A 26,435-nucleotide genomic window follows, 5' to 3' on the forward strand; every position below is an offset into this window, starting at 1 on the left:
TTTACATTCAATTAATGTGCACAAGGAAAATTCACGTTTCATTAATGAATCAGCTGCAAATTCAGCTCCAGATATCTGGATTGCTGCACATGTCCGATTAGGTGGAAGTGGGATTGTGCAGAACTCATCAGGACGGCCGAGGATGATTGCAATTGGGAAGCATATCCCTGGGTTACGGGTATCACTCAATCTCACTGAAGAAACGTGAGGGAGCAGCGGTGAGCAAGAGTGCGAAGTTAGTGTCCAATTATGCCCCAATATTGTTACAAGACGCCCAATTCTGACACAGCTTCTGTTTATGCAACACTGGTGCTGGATTCTCAACATTTTCACGTTAAATTATGCATGTTCAATGTGTCATAATCTACTTGATTATAAAACTTTCGCCTCTGAGTCAGTAGGTTGTGGGTTCAAGTTCCACTCCAGAGGCTTGAGCACACAATCTAGGCTGACCCTCCGGTACCGAGGGAGCGCTGCACTGTCTTTTGGATGAGACGTTAAACCGAGGTCCCGTCTGCCCTCTCAAGCCGAAGTTAAAAAATCTCAAGGCACGATTCGAAGAGGAGCAGGGGATTCTCCCCGGTGTCCTGGCCAGTATCCCTCAAACGACATCAGTAAAAAGAAAGATTATCTGGTCATTATCACATTGCTGTTTGTGGGAGCTTGCTGTGCGCATTTCCTACATTACAACAGTGACTACACTTCAAAAGTACTTCATTGGCTGTAAAGCGCTTTGGGACGTCCTGAGGTAGGGAAAGGCGCTATAGCAATGCAAGTCTTTCTTTCCCAATTAGTCTAATGAACATGGGGTTTCTAGCCGTGTTGTTAACGAGGACCTTCTTGCTTCGAGCTGACACTTACTTTCGCTTCGCTCCGACTTTTCCACGATTTTCACTTTCATCTCTTTGCTTCTTGCTCCCAGCTCACTAGCAAAGAACACAGACACATCAGGGGGAAACTCACATTACTCAGGAGATACAGAATCAAAATACTGCGGATGCTGGAAATCTGAAATCAAAACAGAAAATGCTGGAAATACTCAGCAGGTCAGGCGGCGTCTGTGGAGAGAGAAACAGAGTTAACGTTTCAGGTCGGTGATCTGAACCTTGATATACCAGTCAGGAATCTTAATACCAGAACAACCATTGCAGGGCTATGGGGAGAGAGCTAGGGGAGTGGGACTAATTGGATAACTCTTTCAAAGAGCCGGCACAGGCATGATGGGCTGAATTGCCCCCTGCCGTGCTGTACGATTTTATATTTAGTGCGACTGATACCTGGGATCTCAGGAATGACGTATGAGGAGAGATTGGGCTTATACTCACTGGAGTTTAGAAGAATGAGAGGGGATCTCATTGAAACTTATAAAATTCTAACAGGACTAGACAGACTAGATGCAAGAAGGCTCTTCCCGATGGCGGGGGGAGTCCAGAACCAGGGGTCACAGTCTAAGGATTAGGGGTAAGCCATTTAGGACTGAGATGAGGAGGAATTTCTTCACCCAGAGAGTGGTGAACCTGTGGAATTCTCTACCACAGAAGACAGTTGAGGCCAATTCATTAAATATATTCAAGAAGGAGTTAGATATATTTCTTAAGGTTAAGGGGATCAAGGGATATGGGGAGAAAGCAGGGACAGGGTACTGAATTTGGATGATCAGCTATGATCTCATTAAATGGCGGAGCAGGCTCGAGGGGCCGAATGGCCTACTCCTGCTCCTATCTTCTATGTTTAAGGAAATAGGTAGTTGGCAGCTGACGTCACTCCTTTTTGCAGGTGTAGTGGAAATATTAGCTGGCCAGGACGCAGGAGAGATTGTTCACCAGCCAGACAGAGGTGGAATATTCCAGGTGACTCCGAGATCCAGCAATTGCAGCGGGAATTCCTCTCGTAGGCAGTGAGTTTCGGGAAATCGCAGTGTGCACAGCCTGGGATTTTCTGCCTGTTATGGAGTTCTGGAATCGCGGAATCACTCCTTCAGATAAGTGTGTTGTCATCGGACTTATTGTAGGATATTGGCGCAATAGGTAACATCGCAGTGAAGTCAATACAGTTCATCGCACTTGTCCCGTGATACTCTTAGTCCCTCACGTCAGGTTGTTTGACTGGTGACCAGCCTCTAACCACCATTACTAACCACCCTGCTGCTTATCGGCTTGAAACACCCTCTCCGGACACAACCCAGTTTTGGACCCAAGCGCGACCGCCATTCCTGCACACTTCCTACTGAGCAACTTAATCACTCTGTGGTTTACTGGTGTCGGATCGCTGACTGGGTTAGAGATGCCAACAGTGACGATGTTAAACCGCTAAGATTTATCCCTGCAAAAACTGGAGGCCCAGATGGAATAACCTGTGGGGTCCATGTGAAACAGCGCAGGAATAAACCACATCGAACTCTGCCAGCCTCGAGTTATGCGTTCTTTCCCCAGAAGCCCGCGGTGCCAAGTCAAAAAGCCGCTACAAGTCCCCGAACTTAAATTGATTGTCAGAAGTTAGAATTGTGTAACGGTGCTGAGCAAAGTACCAAAAATCCAGTTCTGGACACTTTTGGTCAGGAATGTCAGGTTGATAGTTGACAGTTTGGTAGCTCAACCAGGGCCAGTACCCTGTGCCACCAAGAGTGAGGACGTGGTTCCCCACTCGCACTATTCTGCACGATGGATTCCCAAACTTGGCTGAGTTGCCAGGCAGAGGTCGAGACTTCCGCCACTGGATGGGAGGAAAACCCAGAGGCTTAATCCCCTCAGGCCGGGCCCCTACTCTGCCCAGTGGTCACTTACAGAGTGGCATTGGCAGAGGCTCGTGAGCAGGCTGCTTCCCCATGCCAAAAAGGTTGACTTCAGATGAAACGTGGATTTGTTTATGATTTGATTAATCTTTTTTGGATCCCGACCTTGTGTGACCTTCGTTCCATTGTTTGACCCTCAAATCATCAGATCCCCCACATAAACCCTGTAAATCTGCAGCCTCAGAAATGTACACCTGGGTCGCGGTGAGCAGTTTCCCGGTGAGCATCTGAGTCACCACAACAACTGCTGATTTCAGGTGACATTACAAAAATGGCAATGCAGCCACGAATGCAGTTCCCGGAAGGAGGGGAATTTCCTTTGCCTTCTAGTTGTGCCAAGTTGCAAGCCCATTTATAGGGAACTTGTTTACGATTCTGCTATAGCTTACGCAGCAAGGAAATCATGCCCGCAGGTTGGGATCTATGGAATTAGGAATGGTTTATTTTGCATGAAATCCTATCTAATCATTTCTATTCAGGGACACTTCTTTCAAAGAGTTAGGGAGAAAAATTCAGTATCGCCCCATTTGGGGCGCCATTATCGGCCGTGCGCAAAGTTTAGCGCCTGGCGCTAATTATCGTCTCTGACGGCAAACTTGGCTTTTATCGCCCCTGGAGATGATTGGAGCGCTAAATCAGGTGCTTCACATCTGTCTTAAGGTGCAAAGGCCGAGGAGCGAGGCGCTAACTCACAGCGCTGGCGAAGCTCATGTGATGTCAGTCAGCAATGGAACACAGACACACTGGCGCCGGCCAGTTATTAAAGGGGCGCTCTGACGAAAGGTCATCGACCTGAAATGTTAACTCTGTTTCTCTCTTCACAGATGCTGCTTGACCTGCTGAGTGTCTCCAGCATTTTCTGTTTTTATCTTAAAGGGGAGGGTTGATTTTGGTCTCCATCCACATCCTGCTCATTGCAGCCTTGAATCTCGGCCTGGAGAGACCTGTACATCAAATCTGCTGGAAAGAACAATGGAGAGACCCAGGGAAAGAGCTCAGAGTGCAGCCCCCACAGTCTCTTCTAAATAGATACAAGGAAGGGCAAATCAAAATGAACCTGCAAAGTGTTGCTCAGTACCCAAAACTCCTTCACACAGCGTTGAATCTCTCCAGAAGTCTCTCTCTCTCTCAGAATGCGTGGTGCAAAAATGTCACCAACAAAAAAAGGCAGGAAGCGGCCGCCTTTAAATAGCGCTGCCTCAGTCCCTTCCTGACTGCAAAACGCTCCCCTCAACCTGTCGTTGCTAGCGGCAGGCATTAAGGCAGGGTGTGCCACTCAATATCCGGTCCGGGGCACTACCGGGGCGTTGCACACTCGACTGACGTCATGCTTTGCTGGTGCAGGAGATCGTGGTGGTAGTGTTTAGCACTGCTGCAAAATGTCTAGTTAATTTCGCGAGCGGTGCAAACATCGTCGTGCCCGGGCGCTAGTTGCTTCGCACCCCATTAACGCCCTCTTAAGGCGCTAACAGGAGGCGCAAACAACTGAATTTTCCCCCTTAATGTTTGTAAGTGCTGCAGTACCACCTCCTGGCTAGAGAGGTCACTAACAGCATTACTTCTCACATCTCTAACTTTTTCCAGTTCTGACGAAGGGTCATCGACCTGAAACGTTAACTCGGTTTCTCTCTCCACAGATGCTGCCTGACCTGCTGGGTGTTTCCAGCATTTTCTGTTTACTGCTTACACTATTCGGCATTGCATTGCGGTCTTTCATACGCGTGTACACGTGCGTGTGCAGATGTAGTGAATGGATCCCTATCTGCCACATCAGATTCTCCAATCCACAAGAGAAAGTACAGCTGAGGGCTCATTATAAACACTGTAAATTATATGGGAGTCAAATTAATTTTTTAAGTAATTGGTAGAAGGTTTAGAGGGGCGTTGAGGAGAACTTTTTTTTACCCAGAGGGTGGTGGGGGTCTGGAACTCACTGCCTGAAAGAGTGGTAGAGGCAGAAACCCCTCATCACATTTAAAAAGAATTGGACATGCACTTGAAGTGCTGTAACCCACAAGGCTACGGACCAAGAGCTGGAAAGTGGGATTAGGCTGGAATGCTCTTTTTGGGCCGGCACGGACACGATGGGCTGAATGGCCTCCTTCTGTGCCATGAATTTCTATGATTCTACGAATGGAACTAAATGGATAGTCCATCAGAGCTCCAGCACAGGTGCGATGGGCTGAATGGCCCTTTTCTGTGTTGTTAAATTCTGCGATTCTACAGATATATGTATAACAAATCTTTTGTCTGCAAGCACTTTCTGTCAATTCCATGTTCTATGATAAATTCCTACAACCACATTTATAATGGACACTACCTATTTAAACTTGACACACTGTAATTACACCCGCTCCCCATGCGCCACACCACAGGAGAATGACTCGCACTCTATATAAATATTAAATACAAATGAAGAGTTTTGGTAGAGTAAGTAAGGAGAAAGTGTTTCCACTGGCAGGAGGGTCGGTAATCAGAGGACACAGATTTAAGGTCATTGGCAAAAGAACCAGAGGGGAGATGAGGAGAGTTTGTTTTAAACGCAGTGAGTTGTTGTGATCTGCAATGCGTTGCCTGAAAGGGCGGTGGAAGCAGATTCAATAGTAACTTTCAAAACGGAGTTGTATATATATATATATATATATATATATACTCGGAAAGGAAAAATTTACAGGGCTATGGGGAGAGAGCAGGGAGTGGGACTAATCGGAGAGCTCTTTCAAAGAGCCGGCACTGGCATGATGGGCCAAATGGGCTCCTTCTGTGCTGTAAGATTCTATGATTCAAAATTCTCAAGTCTCAGAAAGAACACAAAGCAAAATCAACCCCCCCCCCCCCCCCACCATTATAAACTGATCTTCTCCCCCCTTCAGGTTCCCCAGCCTAAGACTGTCCGGTCAGTCTGCGGTAAGGCACCTGCCCATACTGGTCAGCGACTGATTCCAAGAGAAAGAGGAGCATTCCCGAGGGACTTTCAGGCTTCCGTTGGGGTTTTCAAGGCACCGGTCTTGCCTTTGAGGAAGGCCAGGGCTTCTGCTTGGTCACCTAGCCCACCTCATGGTCTGGGTGAGATCGAGACCTTAGCTCGACTAGAGATCGCCAGAGCGAGCTTGCATCCTACTTACCTGATGGCAGAGCGGGGCGTCAGTGTGACTAGCAGGCCATGCTCGGACTCATTGCTAAATCTAAACTGATCTGAATTGTCCAATTTGTACCTGCAGTGTGCTCCGCTTATTGAGCACGTGATTCATTTGGAAAAGCAGGTACAGGAAACTCTTTTTTATCCAGCACCTACGGGACCGGCGTGCTGCCAGTTGATCAAAAAGTCCGGATTACAGAGAGGTATACTTACCCAGGTACGAGAGCCCCGTACACGGCCACAGATCCAGGAGTCCCTGTTGCACGGCAACAGGTGCAGGAACCCCGGTTACACGGCCACAGATCCAGGAACCCCGGTTACACGGCCACTAATAAGTAAAACTTACCTGAACCTACACCTGAATTTTGCCGGTTAAGAGATTTCCGGTTATTTGCGTGCCGGTTAAAAGAGAGCTTTCCTAAACCAAGTGCATTAAAATTCATGCATCTGTTGCTGGTTACATGCGAGAGGAATATTGGTTCGTTCAGACATTTCTTTGCTTAAATCGACTGTAGTTGCAGGACATGTTAAATTAGCCCTAATTTGACTACGTCTGGAATCACTTTGTTTTCTGCTGTGCTAATGAAGTGGCTCGCATTGCTGCTTCTGAGGTTCTTGATCAAACTCTGCAAGCCAGTAATTTGCAGTTTGCCTGTTCATGGCCACGATTAAATATTCTACGCCAGAAGCTATTCAGCTGACTGAACACCACAAAAAAAAAAACAATTTTGAACATGTCCATACGGGCATTTTAAAAGCCTTTTTAAAGGTTCGGAGTAGCCATCACTAGCTGCTGATCCACAGTCCCAGAATAATTAGTACGGGCACTGGTCAAACATGGCTGAGCAAGAGCACTACGAATCAGTCTGTTAGAAGTTTCTCTCTGAATTTGCCCATTGCAGATTGTAACTGTCACCCATTCCTTTTCCAGGTAAATGCAGCGACAGATGTTAGGAGGTGGAATGCCTGCAGCTGCTGATAAAACTGTTGCAGTGTTAAGAAATCCCCAAAATAGCCTTCAATTCCCATCGGGCCAAAGGCTACTAAATAGCGCTCGTCATGTTGTAGTGAGTCAATGCTGAGCAAGCCAGCTGTGGTTTGGGATTTCAGGCTGGTTTGATGGCACTCTGGCCTTCTCACTACTGTAGCGGTGCCAACATTGGAAAAAGTCTAAATACAGGAAACTTTCGATTTACCGGCACCTAAATAACCGGAAATCTCGGTTAACCGGCAAAATTCAGGAGTAGGTTCAGGTAACTTTTATTACTTGCCTTCCTCCATTTGTTGCTGTGCAAGGGTGTGGCTGCAGCTGTTGCTAAGCTACAGAGACGTTTGCAACTTGTGGCCATTGTTCTGAAGCTGTTGCTAAGCAACAGGGTTTGTTGCTTTATACGGAGCTCTCAGCTCCGTAGCTTTTACTATAGTTTTCGGTTATCCGGAATTTTTGATGAACTGGCACCACGTCGGTCCCGTCTGTGCCAGATAAAAAAAAGTTTCCTGTAACCGGAAATCTCTGTTAACCGACAAAATTCAGGAGTAGGTTCAGGTAAGTTTTACTTCATATCAGTGGCCGTTCCTGGATCTGTGGCTGTGTAACCGGGGTTCCTGCACCTGTTGCTAAGCAACAGGGACGCCTGGATCTTGTGACCGGGGTTCCTGCACCTGTTGCTAAGCAATAGGGAAGCCTGGATCTGTTGCTGTGTACGGGGCTCTCGTACCTTTTACTATACCTCTCTGTAATCCGGACTTTTTGATCAACCGGCACCACGCTGGTCCCGTCGGTGCTGGATAATAAAGAGTTTCCTGTACTGGGTCTTATATCTGCATAAACGGGGCTTCAGAGGGCTACAGCTGGCAGGGTCTATGGGAGGCAGCGCCACAGAACTGACATCAGACACCATCGGTTCAGTGTTACATTATTTCCAGAATAGCCCATGGTGCCAAGCTGCAAACCCAGCACAACATTGGGATGCGTTATATCAATAATTTGAGACGTGACGTGTGGTGAGTGTAGCAATGCTTGGGAGGAAAAAGGTGGCTTTGGCCCTATGGTTCCCAAAGCTCTCCACCACTGGGGGTTTTCCTCGCCTCATGTCCGGGTCTGTTGTAGACTCATTGATAGAGATCGATTGCTGTGATCAGTCAACAACTCCATTATCATTGCATTATGTGAACTACCAAGGGATATGGGGATAGTGCGGGAAGGTGCAGTTGAGGTTGAAGATCAGCCATGATCTTATTGAATGGCCGACTCCTGCAATTATTTCTTATGTTCTTATGTACCAGAATGGTAGAAGGCGAACTAGATGGACCTTGGTCTTTTCTCATCTGGCAATTCCCATCTTCCTAACTCCCTGGAATTAAACCAATCATCACAACTCAGAATTGTATTGTGGTTCTGTGCAACTATCAAAATACAGTTCTAGCCACAGCCAACCCTGAACAGCCACATCGTCTCAAACATCACTCCAATAAGAAAGCTTAAGAATCACATTCCGTTACCCTAATTAAACTCACAGTCACCAAGAACATAACAATGATTGTAACTGAAAAAGAAATACCTGCTAACTTAATAGAATTGAAATGGTCACCCAATGTTTGCTCTGCGCCTACCTGTCTACCCACCCCTACAACTGGTGCCTGATGGGACTACATTTTCTCTATGATCCTCTCCCTCCTTATTAATTTTGTTGACTGGATCATCCCTCCCCCAATCAAAGGACTTCTTTGTTAAAAACTGCATGTTGCCCGTTCCTCCCAAGTCATGTTGGGCACCTCCAGCCACATCAGCAACCCCTGGGTATCTCGCGCAGCCGTAAATCTAGGCAGTCAGTATCGACTGGGAGAACCCATCACAGCCAAGCCTGATGTTACCCTCACCCAATTTCTGCACGTGTGCATACACCTTCCAGCAGGGGGTAATTGGACAGTGACTTTGGAGCAGGAGACCCCAGCCACTTTGACCTTCCTATACCATGGCACCACAGCCAAGGCCCCCCACAGCTATCCTGGCTTCCTCAACGGTCTTCTCCCTCCTATTAACTTAGTTGACCAGATATTCCCCAACCCAACTAAGAGCAGGGATTGAACATTGTGGTCTACATGACTTGGAAGCAGGTGATTTCAGGATTCTTAGATTGTCACACCACGGACCTGAGAAGAACCTTTCCTAGCCAACCCGTAGTTGACGTGTGGAATTTCCTCATGGAAACTCAACTAATCCTTTCTGTGCCCTATCTTAATGTGGTGAGACTCTGGAAATTTTTCATTTCCCCCTTGATGCTTCTTTGTTTTACAGTAAGAGATATATGGTGCAGCAGAATAAAAGTCACTTACAAGATCAGTTCCTCATTCCACTTCAGCTCTGAGTTTGCACTTAGAGACTTGGGTGTCACAGACTTTGTTCTTTTCAGTTGTGCAGGGCTATCAAGCTCCAACACACAGCACAGCTCTCCACCTCCTGCAAGGCATGAGATAAAAGCATTAGGTCATACAACACAAGATGTACAGCTGCAACCACGTCTGCAGTGACATACGTACGAGATCAGCAATTACAGACGAAATGCCAGCGGTGGCTCAGCAGCAGCTCTCGCCTTTGAGTCAGAAGATTTGTGGATTCAAGGCTGACACTTCAGTGCAGTACGGAGGGAATGCTGCATTGTTAGAGATGCTGTCTTTTGGATGAATTGTTAAACCGTGGCCCAATCTACCTCTTCAGGTGGATGTAAAGGATGCCATGGTACTTTTTTCTTTTGAAGACGAGGGGACAGTTTTCCCAGTGACCAATATTTATCCCTAAACCAACACCACCAAACTGATTAAGTGACCATTCATCTCATTGCTGTTTGTGGGACATTGTTGGCCATAAAACTGTTTACTACGTTTGTCTACAAAACAAGTGACCGCACTTCAAAAGTAATTGATTGGGCGTGAAGCAGTTTGGGACATGCATACAATTTATTTCTTGAGGATATGCTATCTGCTCGATTTGCCACCTCATTTTCTTCCTGTACCACTCTTGAGCCAACCATCAGTGGCGCACAATAGGAGCCCACCAACAACGTACACTCCAATGGTTTTTCCGCCTCCACCTTCTCTTCCTCCTGGGAGAGAGATGTTTGGCCTCTTATTTACTATTTCCTTACAGCAATATGGTTGAGGAAGGGAACTGGGCAAAGTGGGGAATTGCACATGTGGCCACTGTTCCAACTCAAAGTCTTTATTTTCTTCGTAATATTTCTTCCTTTGGTGTCTTTCTTTCTCACCAATTTTGACTCCTTGCTGGGGTACGTTTCCATGGGCACCAGATGTCCTGTAGTACATCACTTAAGTGATTATAGGTGTGTGAGCTTCGACACTGAGTGTCACTAGGCTATTCAACCACTTGTGGCTGCACTGATTGCACACGTGTAGTGTACGCTTGCGCGGAATACATGCAGCATCGATTCACTAGGATGTTACCAGGAATGAAGAGACTCAAGGGCTCTTTCAGTACAGCTGAGAAGGTGACGTGATCAGAGGTCTTTGGAATTATGAAGGGTGACAATAGGGTAAATAGTGATGGATTGTTTCCACTGGTCGGTGACACAGCAACGAAACAGCACAAATTTAAGACAATCACAGAAAGAATTGATTCCTTTATGTGGTAGAATTCTTTGCCACAAAGCTGAAGCAGAGCCGATAAATTCTTTTAAAAGGGAATTAGATAATTGTTTGAAAATGTGGAATATTAAAGGGCAGAGGGACTGACTAGGTGTGGAGAAAAACACTGGCACAGATTTGAGGGGCCGAATGGTCTGTATCTGTGCCGTAACATTCTACGATCAGAGCCAATTCCTACCCAGGAACCATGTCTGTTTTCTTTTCCTCTCTCCAACCGAGGGACACTGTTTCTTTAAGAAGCACCTAATTATGGGACAAATTGTCACACTAACCCCAAAAAGTCTTACCTTCTTCTTCCGCTCTGCTCACATTGGCCTTCAGCTGTCTGACCACCAGCCTGCACCCAGCATTAAGCGTTGCCTTTGACGGAGATGCCAATCCCTTCCCAAATTTCTCGGCTGGCACCTGCATAGAAGAAAGGAAATGCTTACTTGGACAATTCCCCTGAATTCGGTTGTACATTTGGATTGTTTTCTATTAATTTTTGTTCCCGGATTCCGAGCTCACAATCGGTCTTCCTCACCTAACCTTCAGATAAGCAAAAATGTGTTGCAGATCTCCATTGGCTGCCAACACAACACTGCTCTGTGTACAACCAATAGGAGATGGTCTTACTATGAGGTAGGATGAGCAACATTAGGCGAAAGATTCCAATGCTCTATCTAAATTTTTTAAAATTCTTTCATGGGAATGTGGGCGTCACTGGCAAGGCCAGCATTTATTGTCCATCCCCAATTGCCCTTGAGAAGGTGGTGAGCCGCCTTCTTGAACCAGTCCGTGTGGTAACAACTGAGTGTCTTGCTAGGCCATTTCAGAGGGCAGTTAAGAGTCAACCACATTGATGTGTGTCTGGAGTCACATATAGGCCAGACCGGGTAAAGACAGCAGATTTCCTTCCCTAAAGGACATTAGTGAACCAGATGGGATTTTACAACAATCTGGTAGTTTCATTGTCACCATTACTGATACTAGCTTTTTATTCCAGATTTATTTAATTAACTGAATTTAAATTCCCCAGCTGCCGTGGTGGGATTTGAACTCACGTCTCTGGATCATTAGTCCAGGCCTCTGGATTACTAGTCCAGTAACATAACCACTATGCTACCATACCCCTAAATGCTGAACTGTTTTTGAACGTCTGCTGATTCATATCATAAATATTGTTGTAGTTCATTCCTTTACTGGCTCTCAAAACTATGGAATTTCTCACTACCCACAGTCTTCCCTTTCTCGAACAATCTTCAGGCTTCTTAAACCCAAGTTTGATGTCACCTAAGTGTAACTTATTCTTTAGCTATTCTCCTGCTCTTTTCATCCTTGGACATGTACTTGAAGAGGACTAATTTGCAGTGTTATGGGGAAGAAGCTGGGGTGTGGGACTAAATGGGACCGCTCTTTCAAAGAGCCGGCACAGGCACGACAGGTCGAATGGCCTCCTCCTGTGCTGTAACATTCTATGATCCTTGGTGGTGTCTTTCACTGTGGGCCTTGGCTCAGCTTCTCAATAAAAAATATTAATATTTTTCCTCCGATTATAGCAGCAGTTCCAAAGTTATGGAATAACTAATCATTTCACCAAAACATCATAGTTCGAAAACAAACTTATGGCCAAGGGAACAGGCCAAGGGAACAGACTATCAATGTTCAGCATCTCCACCCAGAATATATGTACATACACAGATACATATATGTGCACACTATATCTACATATACACATATGGAAAAACTGAGGTATTACAAATCTTATAAGACTAAATAGGAATAAGAATATATAGAAGGGATGGTCATCCTATCTTACTCAAGCTATTGTTTAGATCCTCTTTCTTACCATATGTGACCATTTTTTTCTTCATCTTACGTCAAGGCTACAAAGATCTGTTTTCAGGTTCAAGGGCTCTTATTTGTTTCAGTAAAGCTAGAAGTTGTTGTTTCTCAAAATGGGGGAAGTTGAAGGTGGCATTGGAACAGGGGTGTTCACAGATGTTGCCTTTGTGGGGCACCAACTCTACCACGGAGCCCCGAGGGTTACGTCTCAAGTTTACATTCAACGTTCCCGCTGCTGTACGCACATCCCAAGCTGCCGATACCAATGGAGCTTGTTGGTCGGCTATCGGATTTATCCGCCAATGATGGAGCAGCGCTGAGAGCAGACCTCCGAACAATTCAAACAGGAGAAAACCGCAGAGTAAGAAATAGAGGGGCAAATAGAAACTAATTTGTCAGATCCTTGCAGGCCATAATTAGACACCCTGGCACTTCTACCTACTCTTTGGTGCCACCCTTGTAGCCAATGAATCTTATTATTAGGAGGTGGTGGGGGTGATATTGGGTGGGGACGCAAAGCATCAGCTGCCCAGTATACGCCTCCCCCGATATTCATCTCCATTGACTTCAAAAGAACTGAATATTGGGTGCGTGGTATAATGGGCGAAAAATGCCTGTTGTGCTTTCCCGTGCATCTCCAATTTCAAACCCCAGTAGTTTTAAAAATGACTTTGGTTAGTAACTATGATGGCCCCACTTCTTGAGTTCTGGATTGGATGGGGTGGGTGGGCAAATAACCCGCGTGCATTTTTTGAGGAGGCGGGAGTGAGGGGAATATGTGCTGGCAGAGGTGAAACAGGTATAAGCAACAAAGGCGCCACTTACCGTTGTGTTGGCTATGTGTGCCTTGAGGTTGACCAGCATGGCTGGACTGGTGCTGACGATCGTATCCTCAATCAGTTCTTTGATCGTGGAAACATCTGCTTTCCCATCATTCCCCTGTCCAGCCAAAAATATAAGAGGTGAACAAATTTGGGACTTCCCTTTCAGTGTTGTGTTGTGTTGGAGAACGGGCCTGCTTTGTAACTGGCAGAATACAACACAGGAACACTCCCATACAGCACATCTTCCGAAGTAGCATATCTTTCACATTCCATGCGTTGCTGGGCAACCACACTTTAGATATTGCAGCCCAACAGTTCGGGGGAAGCTGCTGAGCAAAAGTCCAATCCCAATTCGGCAAGGAAAAGCACACGACAGTATGGACACCCCATAATAACATACAGATGTCCTAAAGTAATACCAACTTGGACCACCCAGTACACAGGTCTGCAGCTGGCCGCAAACTCTGTGGATGCCAGATATTTCCCCACCGCTACATCATTTTTCCAAAATGTAAAGCCTGGAAGTTCTGACCAGTGTTATTTCTCCACCGGCGGTATCCACTTTAAAATAGATAAATTACCGTTGGTGTTAGAACAACACCGACCAGACCAGCAAGGCCAAGATGTACGATAGCAAAATACTGCAGATGCTGGAAATCCAAAATAACAACAGAAAATGCTGGAAAAACTCAGCAGGCCAGGCAACATCCGTGGAGAGAGAAACAGAGTCAATGTTTCAGGTCGAAACCCTTCGTCAAGACTGGAAAAGCACAGGAAATGAAACAGATTAAAAGGCCGGGCTGGGAGAGAACAAGAGAAGTGAAGAGACATTAAGAGGTATTCAAAACCAGACGAGATGGTGATAGGACTAGTGGAGACAAAAGACGGCTCTAGATTAGGTGTGAAATGCGCTGGCAGAATGGGAGACAGCGGCCATGTGGGAGAGGAAAGAAAGGGGGGGGGGGGGGGAGGGGAAAACCAAAACAAAGGTGTGGATAAAAAATAAGTTAAAATTTAATGGGGGCCGAGGTTATGATCTGAAATGGTTGAACTCGATATTGAGTCCGGAAGGCTGTAAAGTGCCTAATCGGAAGATGAGGTGCTGTTCCTCGAGCTTACTCTGAGCTTCCGTGGAACAATGCAAGAGGCCGAGGACAGTGAGGTCTGAGTGGGAATGGGCCGGTGAATTAAAATGACAGGCGACCGGAAGCTCGGGGTCATCCTTACGGACTGAACGGAGGTGTTCCGCAAAGCGGTCACCCAAGGCCAAGATGTCACTGCTCCAAGTATTACGAACCTTGGGACGATTTGTTATACGAATGGCGTTACATAAACACAAGATGCTGTTGTTTTTGACGCCTGCTTTTGTTGCTATGGAGCCAGACAACAGGCAAGTGCCCACCAACCACTATTATACCAATGGATTGCTAATACTCACAGGCAGAAGGGACAAGTTATCTCTCACTGCATTTCCACTCCCTTTTCTTACAAAGGGAGGACCCGAGAGCCTTTGCAGTGGGGTGGGGGGGTTAAATTCAGAGGTTCAGCAAAGTCTAGGTGGTCTGTGTCCATCTCCAATATGGGCAGTACAACCTGTGCTGTCATTTGTACTGCAGTCCATAATACACAACAACAACAACTTGTCTTTATATAGCGCCTTTAACATAGTAAAACGTCCCAAGGTGTTTCACAGGAGGGTTATAAAACAACATTTGACACCGAGCCACATAAGGAGAAATTAGGGCAGGTGACCAAGAGCTTCATCAAAGAGGTAGGTTTGAAGGAGCGTCTTAAAGGAGGAAAGAGAGGCAGAGAGGTTTAGGCAGGGAATTCCAGAGCTTAGGGATGGAATTCCAGAACTTAGGGCCTTGGCCGCTGAAGGCACGGCCGCCAATAGTTGAGCGATTAAAATCAGGGATACTCAAGAGGGGCTGGAGGAGATTAGAGAGATAGGAAGGGGGCGAGGCAATGGAGGGATTTGAAAACAAGGATGAGAATTTTAAAATCGCGGCATTGCTGAACACATTCCTCACTATGCCATTCCTCATAAATACATTCTGTCTATAACACGTCTTCATGGTATCTATGCCTCACTGTAACATTCCATTAGTCATTGCATATTTGAGACCAGACACATAATTTTTAACGCTGTAAATAACAAGAAACAGCAACTGTACGAGGAATGGAGGATAACAGGACATTGGAGGGATTCGACCTTGATCTCACCTTATGATTCACCCAGCCAGAACTCATCCCCCCAGTCACTTGTCATCACTTGATTACAATTCTCTATCAATTAAATTAAATAAAATGCCACAATCTTTTTTTTTAATACTTTGTTCGTTCTCTTACCCCTCTTTGTAGCTTGGGGGTGACTGTGAGGGACAGAGCAGGAGGCTCCTTAAATGACCAAGTGACCAGTAGCCCCTCGACCTCTGCTTCTTCCAAACAGATCTCCATCTGTAGTAACAAAGAGCCCAGTTAACAAGGCAACAACCAGAGGTCAACATCAAACATACATCTCTCCTAGAAGTCGCACCGGGATCGGGAATGAAATGATTTTGCTTAAATCATGCTCCTCTAGATGGCCCTGCAGCACAGCACATTCATATGCTGACGTACGTTGTGCCCTGCAATAGCATGACATGGGCTCACAGCCACCACTGCTATTCCAGTGAAGTCTTAATCAGGAGTCAGCAGAAGGCATGAAGCGGAGGCTCCACCGATTCTGGCCCGGGTACAGTTCCGCCTTCCAGTAATTCATCCAAGTGGCTATTCTTTATACTTGAATCTTGACACAGAAATATAGAAAACGCAACATTGAAGAAACCCTAGATCTGCCTTGCTGCTATCCCAGCTGCTGACTCGGATAATGTTTTTCTCTTCAGGATACTTGTCCAATTTTACCTTGTAAAGATCTAAGCTACTTGCCCTTCTCTTGTTCCAAACACTGTCCACTCCCTCAGTAAAGTAACATTTCCTTACTCCCTGCTTAAACGTACACTCCTGTCCCTAATTTTGTTGTCTCGTAGTAATTCAAATAGCTTTGCAAAAGAGGGCCAGTTCCTTGAGCCTATCCTCACATGTTTTATTTTCCTCTTTCTAGTTGTTCATCTCTGCACCTGTTCCAGCTCAGCAACATCCTCAGCGATCCCAGAACTGCACACAATACTTCAGATGCGGCCTGATGAACACTCCATACTTCCCTCAATCAGGAATCAAGGGATACGGGGATAGGGCACGAAAGTTGAGTTGAGATAGAAGATCAGTCATGATCTTATTGAATGGCGGAGCAGGCTCGAGAGGCCGTATGGCCTACTCCTGCTCCTATTTCTTATTTTCTTATGATCTACACTCAATTCCACTTTTTATAGAACCGAACATCTCATTAGTCTTAGCGACAGCATTCAGACATCGGCTTGATGTCTTGAGGGCTCTATCTGCTATAACTCCTAGATCCTTTACCTGAATCCTCTTTGCCAGTATTTTGGCATTAAACTCTGCCTGTTCCATAACCCTAAGTCCATTACTTTACACTTATTTGCAATAAACTGCATCTGCCAATTGCTTGCCCACCTTCCCAGACAGTCTACGTCCCCCTTGTAGCTTGACCCATCCACTCTATTAGCCAACCCTGCAACTTTGGTGTCATCCACAAACTTTGGAATGAAGCTTCCGGGAAATAATTCCACATCATTAATGAAAATGTCAAGATGCGTCATGTTTACTTTTTTTTTTAAAAGACAATTTGGGTTGGCAGGATATTTGCCAATACCATTTCTGCCAGTTTCCCGAATTAATTTTCTACGAGGCACTTCACCAAAGCTTTACTAAAATCATGTTTACTTTTTTTTTTTAAAAGACAATTTGGGTTGGCAGGATATTTGCCTGAGCGACATCACAGCTGAATCGGACCCTGTCTGTACTCAACATCCACACATGCAAGAGTTATAGAGTCATAACAGCACAGAAGGAAGCCATTCGGCCCATCGCGTCCGTGCCGGCTCTCTGTAGAGCTGTACAGTCACTAGGTAGCAATTAGGAGTGGGATCCTTGGCTGATTTTTGCCCCCCTTTGTTAGCTCAGCGACATTGAAGCCAATGTCAGTGCTGCAACAGCTGCCCTAGCTGAAGTCAGGGCACGCTACGCATTGAACCTGGGACCTTCTGGGCTATGTGGCGCATTGAACAATGAACCAAAGGCAGTACCCTCTGCGCCCATCCTCCATCAATGAAGACGTTAAGTGTGATGGGTGACATGAATCAGTCATTCATGAAAGAAAGACTTATGAAATAATACTGAGCGGCCTGCGGGTGGCGCTGTCCAGGGAGAGTATAAATACTCGGGCACAGGCCCAGCTTGCGCAGGACATTCTCAACAGGAACTAGTGAAGGACACAACTAGACCTCCATATTGTAAAACAGTTGATTAAAGCTTTGTTTAACGCTTAGACCAAGTGCCTAGTAGTTTCCTTACGTCAATGGGTGTTTTCTCCAGGATCAGTAGCTCCTTGCAGATGGCAAATGGAAGGATTAATGGAGGTTATCTTAATTTCCACCCTTGTATTAGATTTATTTTATAAATAGAATTGAGTAACCAGATGGCAACTTAACAAGGTAACTGCCTGCAAATAGCACTCTTTTTTGATTAATGCCCTTGCAATTTAGCCCAGGCTTCTCTTCTTCAACACAGATTAATGATCTCCAGTCATCAGTTGAGTGGCTCAAGGACGTATAGCAAGAAAAATGTCAGAAATATTACGTTGAGTCTGCACAATCATCTTTGCAACAAATTCCCTGTTCACATTAATAGGCACTCTTGATAGCCATTAAACCGTCCCGTTATTAATTCATCTTCAAAGCTCCTTCTAAGTGCTCCTTTTTTGCTAATTAGCACAATATTAATTGGGCTTGATTTCTTGATGCGACATTCTGCCTGCCTGCCTCCGGCTAGCTGGGAGGCAGGCAGCGCCACGACTGTATTTCACAGCAGTACTGCCTCTACTATTCTTTGACTCTCCTTTTTAAAAATTAAATGCATCTCGTTAATGAGGGGTGATGGAATGAGCGGGACATCCGGCTGTGTTCTCTGGATCGAACGATCAGCTCGCTGGTTTCGTGAGTGAGCAAAGAGGAAAACGGGGTGGGCACCCTTCATGACCACTTCCTGCTTGGCATGCACTGATTGTGCCCCCCTAATCACGTTAATAATCTTTTCCAAACTGCTCCAGGTCTATCCCTGGGGGGGGGGGGGGGCACCAAATATTACTAGATTGTTTCCTGGGATGAGAGGGCTGTCCTATGAGGAGAGATGGAGTAGAATGGGCCGATACTCTCTGGAGTTTAGGAGAATGAGGTGATCGCATTGCAACATATAAAATTCTTAGAGGGCTTGACAGGGTAAATGCGGAGAGGCGGTTTCCCCTGGTTGCAAAGTCTAGAACTAGGGGTCATAGTCTCAGGATAAGGGGTCGGCCATTTAGCACTGAGATGAGGAGAAATTTCTTCACTCAAGTGGGTTGTGAATCTTTGGAATTCTCTACCCCAGAGAGCTGTGGATGCTGAGTCATTGAGTAGATTCAAGACAGAGTTCGATAGATTTTTAGACACTAGGGGAATCAAGGGATATGGGGATAGGCGGGAAAGAGCCAGAGGTAGAAGATCAGCCATAATCTTATTGAATGGCGGAGCAGGCTCGAGGTGCCATATGGCCTACTCCTGCTCCTATGTCTTATAGAAACATAGAAGATAGGAGTAGGCCATTCGGCCCCTCGAGGATGCTCTGCCATTCAATGCGATCATGGCTGATCATCCAAACCCAGTACCCGGTCCACGCTTTCTCCCCATACCCATTGATCCCTTTAGCCTTAAGAAATATATCCAACTCCTTCTTGAATATATTTAATGAATTGGCCTCTACTGCCTTCTGTGTTGGAGAATTCCACAGGTTCACCACTCTCTGGGTGAAGAAATTCCACCTCATTTCTGTCCTAAATGGCTTACCCCTTATCCTTAGACTGTGACCCCTGGTTCTGGACTCCCCGGCCATCGGGAACAACCTTCCTGCATCTAGTCTGTCTAGTCCTGTCAGAATTTTATAAGTTTCAATGAGATCCCCTCTCATTCTTCTAAACTCCAGCGAGTACAAGCCCAATCGACCCAATCTCTCCTCATACGTCATTCCTGCCATCCCAGGTATCAGTCTGGTGAATCTTCGCTGCACTCCCTCCATGGCAAGAACATCCTTCCTCAGATAAGGCGACCAAAACTGCACACAATAGGTTCTTATGCCAAGCCAGGTATGGCACATATGTTAAAAGGGCAGTGCTACCGTGAGATCTCAGACTCAGATGAAAGAGAATCCCTGGCACAGATCAGACAGTAGCCAAGCAGCGGGCAGTGAACCATCAGCTATGGCTCGTCTGCTAACGATTTTTTTGAAAACTTTAAATGTTGTGACTTACACCCACGACCTTCTTCAGGATGCTCGTGTTAGGAACACCGAGAACAGGAGGAGGCCATTCAGCCCCTCGGGCCTGCTCCGCCATTCAATTAGGTCATGGCTGATCCACACCTCAACTCCATTGTCCTGCTGTTGCTCCATATCCCTCAATATCCTTCCCCGACAAAAGTCTGTCGATCGCAGTTTTGAAAGTATTATTGGAACGGCAATAGATTGGGAAAAGGGGAAGTGCAACGAGACCTGGGTGTCCTTGTGCACCAGTCGCTGAAGGTAAGCATGCAGGTGCAGCAGGCGGTTAAGGCGGCAAATGGCATGTTGGCCTTCGTAGCGAGAGGGTTTGAGTGCAGGAACAAGGATGTCTTGCTGCAGTTGTACAGGGCCTTGGTGAGGCCACACCTTGAGTATTGTGTGCAGTTTTGGTCGTCTTATCTGAGGAAGGATGTTCTTGCCATGGAGGGAGTGCAGCGAAGATTTACCAGACTGATACCTGGGATGGCAGGAATGACGTGTGAGGAGTGATTGGGTCGATTGGGCTTTTACTCGCTGGAGTTTAGAAGAATGAGAGGGGATCTCATTGAAACGTATAAAATTCTAACAGGACTAGACAGACTAGATGCAGGAAGGATGTTCCCGATGGTCGGGGAGTCCAGAACCAGGGGTCACAGTCTAAGGATAAGGGGTAAGCCATTTAGGACAGAGATGAGGAGGAATTTCTTCACCCAGAGAGTGGTGAACCTGTGGAATTCTCTACCACAGAAGGCAGTGGAGGCCAATTCATTAAATATATTCAAGAAGGAGTTGGATATATTTCTTAAGGCTAAAGGGATCCAGGGGTATGGGGAGAAAGCAGGGACAGGGTACTGAATTTGGATGATCAGCCATGATCTCATTGAATGGCGGAGCAGGCTCGAGGGGCCGAATGGCCGACTCCTGCTCCTATCTTCTATGTTTCTATGTTTCTATGTTCCAATTAAGCCCCAGCCTCCACAGTGTTTTGGTGGCGAATGCCAAATTTCTACCGCACTTTGTGTGAAAGTGTGCTTCCTGATTTTGCTCCTGAATAGCGGAGCTCTAATTTTAGGAATATGAGAGGAAATAGTTTCTCTTCATCTACCCCGTCAAAAATCCTTTTAACATTTTAACCACCCCGAACAAGGGAATACAAGCCAAGTTTATGCAGCCTGTCGCCATAATTTAACCCTCTCAGCCCCGGTATCAATCTGGTGGGTCTGCGCTGCACTCCCTTCCCTCCAAGGCCAATATATCCATCCTGAGGTTTGCTGCCCAGATCTGAACAGAGTTACTCCAGATGGGGTCTGATCAAGGCTCTGTACAACTGAAGCATCGCTTCCTCACTTTTGTATTCCAAGCTCCTTGAGATTAAGACCAACCTTCTGTTAGCCTTTTTGATTGCTTTTTGTACCTGGCTACTGATTTTCAAATGATTCAAAAGTAAAACTGTTGCGAAATAATTGTTAATAATTACAGAGGATTTGCAGTTTGTTACCTTGGAGAGTGCGGTCTTCACCGTGGGACAGCTGAGAACACCACAAATTGTTGCTGCAATCACTCACCCTCCCCATACTCCGTAACCTAACATTAATATCCCTTGAAACGGTGATAGAGCTAGACAACCTAGATACAAATTGGAAAAAAAAGATAGAACACAACTCTTCAAAAACCCGCGCGACTTTTCCCACACTGGGACCCGTACCCATCCAAACACAAACATATTCTTCAGCTTATCCATCATCATATTGCCATCGATATTCACTAGGTTCACTAGATTGATTCCTGGGGTGAGAGGGCTGTCCTATGAGGAGAGATTGAGTAGATTGGGCCTCTACTCTCTGGAGTTTAGAAGAATGAGAGGTGATCTCATTGAAACATGTAAGATTCTGAAGGGGGATTGACAGGGTGGATGCTGAGAGGTTGTTTCCCCCTGGCTGAAGAGTCTAGTAATAGGGGGCATAGTCTCAGGATAAGGTGTCGGCCATTTAGGACTGAGATGAGATGGAATTTCTTCACTCAGAGGGTTGTGAATCTTTGGAATTCTCTACCCCAGAGGGGTGTGGATGCTGAGTCGTTGAGTATATTCAAGGCTGAGATAGATAGATTTTGGGACTCTAGGGGAATCAAGGGATATGGAGATCGGGTGGGAAAGTGGAGTTGAGGTCGAATATCAGCCATGATCTTATTGAATGGCGGAGCAGGCTCGAGGAGCTGTATGGCCGACTCCTGCTCCTAATTCTTATGTTATTTCAATTTAATGTTTTCACAACTAACAGGACCACCACTGATTTTTCATTCAGTCTGTTGGCAATGACAAATTCTTTACTCCCACAACATGTTGCACTGAATACCTGGGCCTGAAGTGTAGCCAAGGTCACCTGGTAGGAATCCATGGAAACGGCAGCTGGAGACTGCTGGGTTACAGACACAGGGAACTGAATTGCATCCACCGCCAATTGGAAGCAAAGAACCTACACCAAACAAATGGATAAATGGTTAACAATCAAACTCTTCAAAAATGAAAGATTTCAATCCCCCATCGCCCTCTCTCTGAACACTCCTCTGTTCACAGTTTATAATTCCAACCATTTTTTAAAAACTTAAAGTGAAGTGTTGCATGAGCAGGAGTTTGGACTCCACCAACCAAACCAGTAAAGAACACTGAATACGGGAAATGTATCAGAATGATATAGCATGAACATTGATAGATGTTCCCTTACTTCATTGTGTCACATCAGTTTGAGTATGTAGTCTGGAGATATTCCCGTAACAATTGGTGTCTGACAATCCAGCAATCAAACAACTGGTCTGTGCCAGCAAGACTGAAGATGGAGTTTTGCACAAGGAGACTGAATTACCAAACACTGCTGTATATAGGTTCTGAAGAAGGGTTTCGACCCGAAACGTTGACTCTATTTCTGTCTCCAAGGATGTTGCCTGGCCTGCTGAGTTTTTCCAGCATTTTCAGGATCAAGGATGTCTTGCTGCAGTTGTACAGGGCCTTGGTGAGACCACATCTTGAGTATTGTGTGCAGTTTTGGTCGCCTTATCTGAGGAAGGATGTTCTTGCCATGGAAGGAGTTCAGCGAAGATTCACCAGACTGATACCTGGGATGGCAGGAATGACGTGTGAGGAGAGATTGGGACGATTGGGCTTATACTCGCTGGAGTTTAGAAGAATGAGAGGGGATCTCATTGAGACTTATAAAATTCTGACAGGACTGGACAGACTGGATGCAGGATGTTCCCGATGGTCGGGGAGTCCAGAACCAGGGGTCACAGTCTAAGGATAAGGGGTAGGCCATTTAGGACAGAAATGAGGAGGAATTTCTTCATCCAGAGAGTGGTGAACCTGTGGAATTCTCTACCACACAAGGCAGTAGAAGCCAATTCATTAAATATATTCAAGAAGGAGTTGGATATATTTCTTAAGGCTAAAGGGATCCAGGGGTATGGGGAGAAAGCAGGGACAGGATACTGAATTTGGATGATCAGCCATGATCGCATTGAATGGTGGAGCAGGCTCGAGGGGCCGAATGGCCTACTCCTGCTCCTATCTTCTATGTTTCTATGTTTCTGTTGTTACTGCTGTATATAATGTTTTAAACCTCATGTGATTAGGACTTTTAGGGTTGTATTCCCTGGAATTTAGAAGGCGATTTGATCAAAGTTTTCAAGCTACTAAGGGGAACTGATAGGGTAGATAGAGAGAAACTATTTCTGCTGGTTGGGGATTCTAGGATGAGGGGTGTAGGCTACAAATTAGAGCCAGGCCTTTCAGGAGTGAAATTAGGAAACACTTCTACACACAAAGGGTGGTAGAAGTTTGGAACTCTCTTCCGCAAACGGCAATTAATGCTAGATCAATTGTTAATTTTAAATCCGATAGGTTTTTGTTAACCAAAGGTATTAAGGGCTATGGGCCAAAGGCAGGGTATATGGAGTTAGGTCACAGATCAGCCGTGACCTCATTGAATGACGGAACAGGCTCGAGGGGCTGAATGGCCTCCTCCTGTTCCTATATTCCTATCTGTTCACATGGAAGGTAAATGGCAACATGGACTAGTTGGGCTGAATGGCCTGTTTCCATTTTGCAACTTCTGTGTCGTTCTATGGTTAATTTACAGTTCTTGATTTATTACTACACCAATAATATTCTTTTGACAGGAAGCCAGAGAAAAAAATTCAGTGAGGCTTTAAGTCAAGGTGTTGTAAATAGAGTGTGTGCAAAAAGGCTCATTCAATTCTTGATACCATAGGGGGCGATTTTCTGACGTCGGAGGAGGCAGGTTTGGAGGCGGGAAAATCAGATTCAAAAAGGTCGGGTTCGGGATTTTGCCGGTGCCGGTTTTGGAGGTCAGGAAACACTCCCGCCTCCAGCTGGCCATTGCGCTATTAAAGATCCTTAAATGCTCGTTAAGGGCCTCTCTAAGCCTATTTTGAGAGGCCCTCGTGATTTTTCCAGCTTTTTGGCGTGATCCACGCACCTCCTAAACCACGCCAGGTTGACTCATGGGTGGCCTCCTCACTGCTGCAGGTCTAACAAGACATCGTTTATTGCAGCAAGGATTACTTGCAGGCGCCAGATCTTGGCTTTAAAAGGTCTCTGAGCACTTTTAGAAGGCCTTCCGAAGTCGGAGGTGTTGCAGCTTGACTCCATCAAATGTGGGACCTCCTTGGAAGACCCTCTCACCACTTGCAATGAGCGCTTCCCCAAAGGAGGCATCTACAAGCAGCATGGGAACCATTCGTTTTCTTTCTGCATGAACCTCAGGTAAGAATGATGAGGAGGAGGATGATCTGGAGGAGGAGGAGGATGATCTGGAGGAGGAGGAGGAGGAGGAGGTCAGAGCGACGGTGTATCGACCAGTGGCAGTGGCAGCACGCGAGCACATGGCTGCCAGGGATGAACTTATCATGGCCAGATTTGCATAGGTTGCTCAAGTTGGCACATGTCCTTTGCTCCATCCTAGGACATCATTGACAATGGACATGACTCTCTGGCCTCCTTTCACTCAGGCCACCAACCTGACAATGCAAGTGTGGTGCTGCCCGCAATGTGGAGCTGCCTAAGGCGAAAGAACAGATAACATAACGCCAACATTTTGGCTTCAAATCATTTTAATGCTTTCCAACAGGGATGGCATTTCATCAATACACAGAAACAATCTCCCAATCTGCACACAGATCTGGAGGTTATATCCCTTGCCAGCTGTACCCACAGCGCCTTGGTTTCTTTGGCAGGCCTCTTCCTCTGAGATGAGTGGAAGAGCACCTCCATGCTAGCTGTCACCCCCTCCAACAACATTTGCAGCGCCTTGGACATAGTGGTTTCACAAAAGATGTTGGAGGCGGCGCAGGAGATGCAGAAATGCTGTGGAATGAGCCAAGGGAGCAAGAAGCCATAAAATCAGACTGGAAAAGTGCTGTCAACCGAGGCAAGTTTCAGTTCCAAAACACTAGTTGAGCAAGGGCATCCCACACCTCTGAAATCAAGTGGCCAATCAGAGGAAAATTGCAAATTTTTGAAACTTATCAGTGGAGGCGAGTTTCGAACCCAACCAAACTGAAACCAGTCTCCATCTCGCCTCCAGTGGGAAAATCGCCCCCATACTGTCCTTGAGAGGGCATTTCACTTGTTAAAGAGTTAGGAACAGAATGCATATTGTGAAGTGAGAATGGTTACATCCCGATTACCACTTTTGAACATCCCACCATCCCCCAGAGCTCTGACATTCTGACTATGGAGGACAATTACCAGGAACCAATATTCTAGATGTCGGGCAATTTCCCAATCCCCACCAACCCCTGCCCCCCTTACCTCACTAGAAGGTGCTGATTCAAGTTGGAGTACCAATCCATGAGAAAGAGCAACCCCTCCAGTACCTCGCTTAAATCTTCCTGTGTGCATCCAGACAGTATCTGTGGAGATCACCACACCCAATCCTATTCTTCCCTGCCCCCATATCTCCATGTTCTAATTAGTCACTGGATCAGCAGTGGGAACCCAGGCAGATTTTCTTCTCCCCCTAGTACAGTGGAGCTGAACTAATCATAACACCCTTACTGGTGCTCGAGCTAAGATGAACTAAGTCAGCACAGACTGAAGGTCAAGCCTGGGAATCTCTTGGCCTATTTGGCTCAGTTCCACACCAACCATTACACTTACCAAATGAGCAATCAAAGCAGCTCCTTCGAACCATAGCTATAGTGAATGCAACATCCTCAAAGTACCACTTACATAGGCGTCAGCTGTGGCTCAGTGGGCAGCACTCTCGCCACAGAATCAGAAGGTTGTGGGTTCAAGTCCCACTCCAGAGATTTGAGCACAAAATCTAGGCTGACATTTCAGTGCAGTGCTGAGGGAGCGCTGCACTGTCGGAGGTGCCATCTTTCAGATGAGACGTTAAACCGAAGCCCCGTCTGCCCTCTCAGGTGGATGTAAAAGATCCCATGGCACTATTTTGAAGAGGAGCCGGGGAGTTATCCCCGGTGTCCTGGCCAAGATTTATCCCTCAATCAACATCACTAAAAATAGATTATCTGGCCATTATCACATTGCTGTTTATGGGACCTTGCTGTTTCCTACTTTACAACAGTGACTACACATCAAAAGTACAGGAAACTCTCGTTTAAACGGCACCTAAATATCCGGAATTCTTTATTAACTGGCAAAATTCTCGCTCCGAAAACAACACCTCAATAACCGGCAATGTTGCCG

At 46.1% G+C, this 26,435-nt stretch overlaps 1 protein-coding gene across 2 annotated transcripts in view; it reads right to left on the reverse strand.

Annotated features, from left to right (window-relative positions):
- Window positions 1–26,435, reverse strand: part of c2cd2l (c2cd2 like) — a 137,987-nt gene that overhangs the window by 23,419 nt on the left and 88,133 nt on the right. For both annotated transcript variants that reach the window (XM_085967844.1, XM_085967843.1), the window contains exons 3-8: window positions 22,066–22,185; window positions 15,593–15,700; window positions 13,242–13,355; window positions 10,880–10,997; window positions 9,267–9,390; window positions 862–926 (exon numbers count right to left, since the gene is read on the reverse strand). In XM_085967844.1, the coding sequence (XP_085823970.1) occupies window positions 862–926; window positions 9,267–9,390; window positions 10,880–10,997; window positions 13,242–13,355; window positions 15,593–15,700; window positions 22,066–22,185 (649 nt within the window). The remainder of the gene's footprint in view (window positions 1–861; window positions 927–9,266; window positions 9,391–10,879; window positions 10,998–13,241; window positions 13,356–15,592; window positions 15,701–22,065; window positions 22,186–26,435) is intronic.

This window comes from Somniosus microcephalus, chromosome 26 (assembly GCF_052327205.1).
Source record: "Somniosus microcephalus isolate GS21.2 chromosome 26, FLI_Smic_1.0, whole genome shotgun sequence".
Lineage (NCBI taxonomy): Eukaryota > Metazoa > Chordata > Chondrichthyes > Squaliformes > Somniosidae > Somniosus > Somniosus microcephalus.